The sequence below is a fragment of the Octodon degus genome, unplaced genomic scaffold, assembly GCF_000260255.1.
Source record: "Octodon degus isolate 3935 unplaced genomic scaffold, OctDeg1.0 scaffold00194, whole genome shotgun sequence".
Lineage (NCBI taxonomy): Eukaryota > Metazoa > Chordata > Mammalia > Rodentia > Octodontidae > Octodon > Octodon degus.
This window is the reverse complement of record NW_004524770.1, coordinates 1908736-1917960: the sequence shown is the minus strand read 5'-3', so window position 1 is coordinate 1917960 and position 9225 is coordinate 1908736. Positions and strand designations below refer to the sequence as shown.

General features: G+C 50.3%; 1 protein-coding gene across 4 annotated transcripts in view; it reads left to right on the top strand.

Annotated features, from left to right (window-relative positions):
• Osbpl2 (oxysterol binding protein like 2) overlaps positions 1-9225 on the top strand; it is a 43142-nt gene that overhangs the window by 7574 nt on the left and 26343 nt on the right. For 2 of the 4 annotated variants that reach the window (XM_023704315.1, XM_004644168.3), the window contains exons 2-3: positions 6324-6495; positions 8489-8633. In XM_023704315.1, coding sequence (XP_023560083.1) covers positions 6459-6495; positions 8489-8633 — 182 coding nt within the window. In that variant the 5' untranslated portion in view covers positions 6324-6458. The remainder of the gene's footprint in view (positions 1-6323; positions 6496-8488; positions 8634-9225) is intronic. The other 2 variants (XM_004644169.2, XM_023704316.1) reach the window with 2 other exon arrangements.

Sequence of the window (9225 nt, the reverse complement as noted above, 5' to 3'; positions counted from 1 at the left end):
TTTTATTTATTTATTTATTTATTTATTTTGTGTGTGTGTGGCCAGCTCAGCCCACCAGGGGGGCAGGGCTGGCTGGCATGTGGTGCTGGGGATTGAACCGTGGTCCTTGTGCTTTGCTTAGATTAGCTTGTTCTAAGTAGGTGCTTTAGACCACTGAGCCATCTCACCAGCCCTAACTGGTTTTGATAGATGACAAATTTTATACCGTTAGGCTTTTTAGAGAGTTTAGGGTGATCACTCTCATCTCAGGCTCTTAGTCACTCATTGCCCAAACTATTAGGTAATTTTTTCTAAGAATAACATAAAGATGCATTTGTAAGACTGGAGCATGAGTATTCACAGAGGTAGCAGGACATTTTGGGCCTAATTGGGCTAGGTTCTGGTGGGACAATGCTATGGTTTGTGTCTAGTTGTCCCCAAAGACTGCAGGGTGTAGTTATGGGTGTGGGCTTCTAGGGTTGTGATGACTCATAGCCCGATGCCGGGATGATGGGTGTGAGCGCTGTGGCCACCCTGGCTTGCGTAGCCCGCATGCAAGGTAAGCGAGAGAAAGAGGCCTGCCTGCCTGCTCCTCCCCTTCTGCTCTCGTTGCTTTTTGCGGTCTTCTGCTGCCATGAAGAGGTGCCCCTTTGCCACACCACCTGCCTGGGAGTCAACTAATTACCCCTGAAACCTCCACAAACTGTGAGCTAAGTAAACCTTTCCTTCCTCAATCCTAGCGTCAGGTATTTTGACCCGGTGACAAAAATGTAACCAAGACAGACAGGGATTGCACAGGGACCTTTGAGGTGATACAGTGGAAATTTTTTTTAAAAAGGATGGTATGGCAGGAACTCATTTTAGGGGGTGGGCATGTAGCTGATGGAAGGGATGGAGGGTGTTCTGGGGGCATAGGGTCCACAGCAGTGGTGAGCCTGCGCCCTGTCCCCTGACCTGGAGTTGTCCATGGAAGAACAGAAGGGCATCATGGCCAGTGGTGCCATTCTTAGCTAACTTTCTGGATTGTTTCCCTCTGCACTTAGGAAAGGGAGATGCTGATTAAAGAAAAACAAAAAATCCCACAGTTCTTTCCTAAGACTCTGTCTCCCTGTGTTGTGTCTGAGAACAAAATATCCACACACTGTGCACGTGTAGGGATGATGGTTCTGCCTTTACCTGATTGTTGATGGTACTCTCACCTTTGGCAGAGTGTAAGCTACAGAACCTGACTTTGCTTCCTTTAATGCAAAAGTTTAAAATCTGAGGGCTTCCTGTACACAGCTCCAAGCTCTGTGGTATTGAGCAGGGGCTGGGGTCAGAGACTCAGAGCCTGTGGGCTTCTGGACAGCCAAGACCTGTGCTTTGGACCTGGCCTCTGAGAAGTCAAGGGTGGGCAGACGTATGGAAGGAATGATGCTGCAATTTGAATGTGAAGCATCCCCACAAGGCTCATGTATTGAGAGAGGCTGATTCCCAGCACAGCCGTATTCAGAGGTGGGGCCAAGAGAGACACTGAGGGGCTGGTGAGATGGCTCGGTGGTCTAAAGCACCTACTTAGAACAGGCTTAGCAAATCACAGGGACCCCGGTTCAATCCCCCAGCACCACATGCCAGCCAGCCCTGCCCCCTGGTGGGCTGGGCTGGCCCCCCCCCCCATAAATAAATAAAAGAGAGACACTGACACCATCCTCCGATGAATTGTTAGCCTAGTGGCCTGGGGTGGGGCCCAGGTGGGGGAAGCAGGCCCTGAGGGTGTGCTTGAAGCTTGTATCCTGCCCCCAGTACCCTACTCTCTCTCTCCCTCTCTTTCTCTCTCTCTCTCTCTCTCAGCTTTCTGGGTGCCATGAGGTGAGCAGCTCTCTGCCACCAGGTCCCCACAGGCCCAAAGGAGTGGAGCCACTGGACCAGACAACCTCAGAAGCGAGGAGCCACAATAAGCCTTTCCTCCTTATGGCTATTTTCCTCAGGTGTTGTGTCACAGTGCCGAAAAGCTGTCACGACTGAAGACCCCTGTAGTGCTGGGGCCGAGGGTCTGGGTGGAAGCAACCCTGTGCTCCTTCAGACTCCAGGTCGCTCGGTAGGGGCTGCTCACAAGGAGGATCCCTCAGGGCTCCGTGGCCAGCATCAGGAGATAGGACGCCATGTTTCTACCTGAGGCCTTGCTTCTTGTGGGCTCTTGGTCTGTTGAGAGTGAATGAAATGGTGGTGGTGGTTCTTTGGCAGGGTGCAGCAGTGGAGTAGTTTAGAAGTCCTGTGGGGGCCTAGTGAAGAAGGTGTGGAACGTGTGCCTGCAGACACAGTGTGTCCAGGGCTGACCTGGGGCCATGTTGAGGCTGACTGATGCTCTTGTGGGCCTGTGTGAAGCTGCGTGGGAAGGCTGTGGCCTGGAACTCAAAGGCTTATGGGAAAGGTCACCTAGGGATCGTGGGCGTGTTTGGGCTTCATGGTCCACCTGGTGGGAGTGCAGCTGTAGGTGCAGACAGCAGTGTCCCCTAGTCAGCTGAGCTTGCATTTGCAGAGCAACTAGCCTAACCCCTCACACCCTTGTCCTAAAGATCTTCGACAAAGTTTGATTGATTTACCTTTAACATTGGGATGTTTGTTATAGACAGGAAGCTTATAAAAAGAGAAAACAAGGTGGCGTTAAAGTACTTTTTTCATGGGAGATTTTAGCGTGTAGCGAAGTAGGCCAACCAGTAAAGAGGTGACTTGTGTGCATCTCCAGCCTCTCGGTCCCCAGCTCAGGCCCATCCACCCCATGAGCCCTACCCCAGCAATTGTGAAGAATGTATGGGCATGCTGCCATCGAATCATGTATGGATATGTCATGTGTAGTTCTAGAAGATGAGGCCTCGTGTAAAGGCCTGTCGTGAAACCTTGGAGACCATTGATCCACATGTAATCAGAGGTTCACTCTGAACGGGGGGCGGTGACCCACACTGATCCTAGCGGTCTGGGAGGCCGAGGCAGGAGGACCCGAATGTCATGCCTAGCCTGGGCAGCTTGGGAGCTCAGTGAGATGCTGTCTTAGAACAAGCAAAGCCAAAACGTGGTCACTGTCATTTGTATGGTTCTTCAAGGAATATTTCTTTGAGATCATTTATGCATCTTTGTTTGAACCCTTCTTCAAACATGTTGTTAGGGGGCTGGTGAGATGGCTCAGTGGTCTAAAGCACCTACTTAGAACAAGCTTAGCAAAAAAGCACAGGGACCACGGTTCAATCCCCCAGCACCACATGCCAGCCAATCCCGCCCCTTGGTGGGCTGAGCTGGACACACACACACACACACACACAAGTATATAAAAAAAAATTAAAAAAAAACATGTTGTTAGTTGGTGTCTGGTTTTTGGGGTAGCTTTTTTTTTTTTTTTTTATTTATTTATTTATTTTGTGTGTGTGTGTGTGTGTGTGTGTGGCCAGCTCAGCCCACCAGGGGCGGGGCTGGCCGGCATGTGGTGCTGGGGGATTGAACCGCGGTCCCTGTGCTTTGCCAAGCTTGTTCCAAGTAGGTGCTTTAGACCACTGAGCCATCTCACCAGCCCTTGGGGTAGCTTTTTAAAGGCTGCCGTGTAATAACTTGTACATACTTAAAGAGTAATAACCAAGGTAAAGAAAGGGCCCTCTACTCCTGTATCCTTGCAGGTGTGGCTTAATATGTGCTTTAGCACGTAGTTTACTGTGACACGAATACACTGGGGAGACCATTGCTCGGTCTTGACTTTCCCTCGCACCACTCTCTTTTGGGTTAACTTCTTTGTGTGGTAGGAAAACGGCTGTGTCCTGGAGGCTCTGGGCCCGGATGTTGCTGCTTGTATTCCCATGGTGTCTTTAGCAAGCCCCTGTTCTGTGATCTCCGTAAGTTGGTATGAAAGCCAGCGGCTGGCTGGTGTTGGGCTTGGTTTCTGGCAGGGCAGTGTTGGTTGGTGGCACCAAGTGATGGGCAGCTGCAGTGCCCGTGCCCGTGCTTGTGGCATCTAGGCTCTGTCTGTCTTTACCACTTCACTGGCACTCTTCTAAAAGCACCGTCCTCTCAGCTATGGTTTGGTGACACTGGGGGTGGGGGTGGGGGACAACATATAGGAGAGCCAGGGTAAGGCAGGATGTGTCGTCCTAGTTTGCAAAGTAACGCGTTGCTTACTGGCATCACCAAGAGTGACACATTAACTTCTTTTTTATTAGCTTTATGAGCTCGGGGGCTTGGTGCATTTGCTGTGCTTCAGCTGCTTGTAGTTTCCTGGTGCTCAGGTTGTCTCATCTTGCCAGTGGGAGCTTTTGACTTGGCCTCATTTCTTCGTCTGTTTTCTGCTGTTTTGACATTAGCACAGATTGGGCAGTTTATAACAGACAGAAACTCACTGACTCACAGCGCTGGTGTCTGCCGAGATCTCTCCTGCTTCACTGTTCCTTGGTGTGAGGTGGGCAGAAAGCAGAAGAGCAAGGGCGGTGGAGCAGAGCAGCGGAGCAGACAGCGCTGGAGGGCAGTGCACAGCTCGCCCTCTCGTGGCGCCCACGTCCCGTTCTACTTGGGAGGCTGGGGCCCTCAGCCCAGTGGTCTCCCAGAGGCCACCCCCAGCACCTTGGCAGTTGTAGCACAGCGCGGAAGGACAAACATTCAGAGGCAGCACCTCAGTGTACTGCAGCACACCTCCCACCTGCAGGGCAGGACAGACCTGCCGGCGTTAGCCGGCTCTCCTCCAGGGAACCCTGCTGCTTTGCAGCAGCTGCCAGGGGGCCGGAGCAAGTTTGAGTCACTATAGATGAGCCGGTGGTGTTAGAGAGGAGTCAGATGCCAGCACCTGTTCCCTGCTTTGTGGAGGACACAGGTTGGGCACTGGTGTGGTGCTCTCTGTACAGGGGTCCAGTAGCTGCTCAGGTGCACAGCTTGCAGCCGGGTGGAAGGTGGGCAAGACGGGAAGCACTGAGCCCCGGAGGGGAGAGGGGCAGGGAGAGCTTAGTGCCCAGATGCTGATGATTAGAATCTAGCAATTACGCAGCTCTAATTTACTTTCACTTTTGTGGGCAGAGCCCCAGGGACAAGCCTTGTGGGGGCATGTGACCCAGAGCACCTTGGGCCTGTCTTCACTCAGGGCCATCCTGTCCCTCACACGTGCACCACCCGAACGGAACAAGAACGCAGGCTGGCAATTACAGGAGGGCTCTGCTTATTTACAGGAAAAGTGAGACCTCTTGGGACATGGTTGACATTTTGCTTCAGTGCCATGCCATTTCTAAGATGCCGCTCTTCTTGTGGGAGAAGTTAATGTGTATGAGTTTCAAAATATTGAGCTAAAATGAATTAGAGAAAATTTAAGTTTATCCTTATGCAATCATTGTATATAGCAGTCTTAATTCTCTGGAGTTGAAAAACGGGCTTCGAGCCGAGGGGTGTAGCTCAGTGGAAGGGTGTTTATCTAGCACTCTCAAGTCTTGGGGTTTAATCCCCAGCCACACACACACACACACACACACACACACACGCGCACCCACTTTTGGGTAGGTGTGAAAAAACACTTGGAGATAATTTCCCATTTACTTACATCTACTTGGTCCTGGTGTCTTGGATCCTACAACGGTAGGCACTCCATGGAAACTGGTCTGCCTCTGAGCTGCTTGCGCATCTGTTCCCAAATTAATGTCTTATTGTTTTCTTACACAACTGTACATAATGACTCCTTTTTTTATTTTAGAGAAGGGTCTACAAGGTCTCACTACTAGATCGACTCAAGTGATCCTCCTGTTTACAGCCTCCCAAAAGCTGGAATTACAGGCTTGCGCCACCATGCCCAGTCTCAATTGTCTTAGCGCGTCCTGGGGGTGGGGGGATGGCGCCAGGGCAGCCTGCCTAGGGATTAAGCCCCCAGCCCCAGTGCCTGTTTGCAGGTGCTCTTTTTTTTTTTTTTTTTTTTTCAGAACTGGGGATTGAACTCAAGCCCTTGCGCTTGCCAGGGAAGCACTTATTCTACTGAGCCATCTCTCTGGCCCTGCAGGTGGTTTAATCTGCTGAACTTTTTGGCCAGCCCTCATAATGACTTTTAATGTGACTCTTTTTTTTTTTTTTTTGTGGTACCAGGGATTCACAAAACTTTATGCTTGCCAGGCAGACACTTATTCCTCTGCACTATCTCCCTGACCCTTCACTGATCTATTACTCATCAGTTATCTTCGTATTAGGCACACTCCCTCATTTATACTGCTTGAAGTCCTGTATGTGTTATAATACTGTACATTTTATTTCTTAGATGTAATTAAGATCAATTTCCATATGGTAAGTGGGTATTTAAAAATAGTTTTCAATCTTGTTTGTTCTGCAAGCTAAGCATGCTGAACTGTTTCTCCCCTTAGGTCTCCAGTGTCTGCTGCATTTTTATCAAGAAAGAAATCATAGTTTGAAGTTGCTTCTGCTGCTCAAGTAGATCAGATGCGATGATCCAGTAGGGAGACTGCGCACGGGGCAGCATCGAGCCTGGCTGCTGGAGGATGAACGGGGAGGAGGAATTCTTTGATGCCGTCACAGGTGAGTTGAAAGAGATCATGACCCAGAGACTGAAAGTGTGCGGGAGTTGGTGGGATCCAGAGAGCTTGGCCTTTGAGAGGCGGCCCGGCTCTGCAGAGCAAGGTCAGAAAGGCTGGGTTCCAAAAGGCTGACACCTGCTTGTTAGGAAGAGTGTACATCCTTTGTCCTATGCGGGAGCCTTGGCGTGGGGTCTTGGAAGAGAGTATGGGAGCAGCGAAGTTTGAAGTTTCTGGAAGAGCCTCGTGGGGGAGTGTTATTTGGATCCTGTAAGATTTGATCTGATTTGAATAAGATGGTTGCTGTTCTTCTGTCACGTAATGAACAAAATTATTGGTCTTACCAGCTGTGGTGGCATATGCTTGTATTCCTAGCACTAAGGAGGCAGAGGCAGGAGAATCTCCTTTAGTTCGCAGCCAGCTCTAATTGAACAGCCAGACTCAAAAATAAAACCCCATAAAAAACGAACCCCAAGCTGGGGCGATGGCTCAGTAGAATAAGCGCTTCCCTGGCAAGCACAAGGGCCTGAGTTCAGTCCCCAGTTCTGCAAAAAAAGAAAAAACCAGTGAGCCCCAAGAGTCATGTCTTGTGACTATGCCTTGGATTTTCCTACTCACAGCATACCATGAGACAGCCTGCTTGCTTTCACAGTGCTCTTGCTGCCTTAAAGTTCAGCTGTTCTTCCCTTTTGGAAAGACATTTAAGTGGAGAGCTGGGCGCGTGTGCCTGGTGGAAGGTGCGGCTCACACGCGTGGGTGTGGGCGGAGGAGGCGGGGCTGGTGTGCGTGCTTGGACCTGCCTGGCACCCCTGTGCTTGGTAGCCATGGGGCCTGGCTCCCCGCTGCAGGCCCGCCTGCTTCTCATGTTCGTTCCTTCCTCTTGTGTCTCCTAGGACCAGGTTTGGAATATCATTTCGGTGCTCACTTCTGTGAAATGGTTCAAATGTCCATTGCCAGTAAAGGGACTTCAGAGGCTTCTTGGGTCCGTTCCCTTGTCCTTAGGTGTAGGAGAGTCACCTACCAACTCTGAAATATTACTGTCGGCCAGGTTTGCTGGCAGTGATCTTGTGATCCTGGTTTTTGTGACAGGGGTTCACTGTGCTGTTCAGGCTGACCTTGAACTCACACTTTCCTGCCTCATCCTCCAGTGTGCTGGGATTACAGGCGTGCACCAGCAGGCCTGGCTCTTGGCCCCGATCTTGAGGTCTTCTGTCGCGGTGCCCACCTGTGTCTTTCCTGGTATCGGTAGCTGCTCCAGCTGGGCCCAGTCCTGTACTGGAGCGCTGTTCCTCTGCCCTGCTAGTGAGCTGAGTGCCCAGTGTCACAAGCGGTGCTCCTGAATGTCCCTGTTGGCACAGGCCAGTTATTGCTTACTCTTATCTAAAACCCAGGGGAAAGAGACACTGAGTTCCTCTCCATTTTCCCAGGGGAAATTGTGCTCACTTTTTATTATTTTGTGCCTGAATTCCTCCACTGATTGTATGTTTTGTGAACGTGCTCCTGGGAGAGGTGCTTGCTGTTGAACCTGCGAGCCTCCCTGGTTGAAGTCTCTCAGTGGCGGAATCAGCAGGCATTCATACGTAGGGGCCTGGCACTCCCCTGGAGGCGCTACGTGTCCCAGAGAGGTGGACGTCCGTGTTTCCTTAGCCAGGAGTCTCGCAGGACGCTCTCTGTTGTCTGGGGACCCGTGTGGCTGGTCTCTTGAATAAGCCCATCTTGACTTCCTCGAGAGAGCTTCAGCCTGGCGATGTGTGGGTGGGCACCGCTGTCCCCAGAGCTGCAGTGGTGTGCAGGTGTTGCCCTCGCGTGGCAGTGCGTCCTGCGTGTCCTCAGCGCTGAGGCGGGGCATGAGCTCTGTGGCTGGGGATTACTCTAGACATGTCACTTAAAAACTATGCAGAGCTTTAGGTAGTCAGCTTGCACAATCAGAATCTTGGAGGTAGATTTTTTCCTTTGCCAAATCCAGTAGAAATGACCATTTTGCTTGTTTCGTGCAGGCTTTGATTCTGATAACTCTTCTGGGGAATTTTCAGAGGCGAATCAGAAGATTACAGGAATGATTGACTTAGACACCAACAAAAGTACAAGGAGTGGGAAAAGTGGGGAGAGGCCCTCTCAAGAGAATGGAATTCAGAAGCACAGGTATGCTGTCTCAACACAGTTTTATTTTATTTTATTTTATTTTATGAGCAGAATATATTTATTGAGAGAAAGAAAGCTCCTGTCCAAGAGAGGGACAAGAGGGGGGCTTGAGCGGGTAGTTCCCCAGGAAGCTGTCTCTTCCAGGAACTTTTATAGTGTAAAACCTTGTGGAGCGAAGGTAGAGAGAATGGGAACTCGCTTAGGTCAACACAGTTTTAGAATTTTCTAAAATGCGTGTGTAATTGTCCCTGTAACGCTCTGCACAGTCTCCTCAGGTCTTAGGAGTGTTCAGTGGTGACAGCACCCCCACCCCTTGGCTCAGGGCAGTCTCTTCCTCTATTTGGTCTTGGAAATTAGTAGAAAGTAGAATTTTGACTAGCGACTCACCATCTGTGGAATACCTTTGGTGAGCTGGAAGTCTAGGGTTGCATCTTGCTTAAGTGTCTTATCATTTTCTTTTCTTTTTTTTTTTTTTTTGGCATAACCGTGGATTGCATTCAGATCCTTGCGCTTTCCAAGGAAGTGCTTATTCTACTAAGCCATCTCCCCAGCCCCCCCAAAGGATCTGCTAAGAAGTTTAACCTTGAACTCA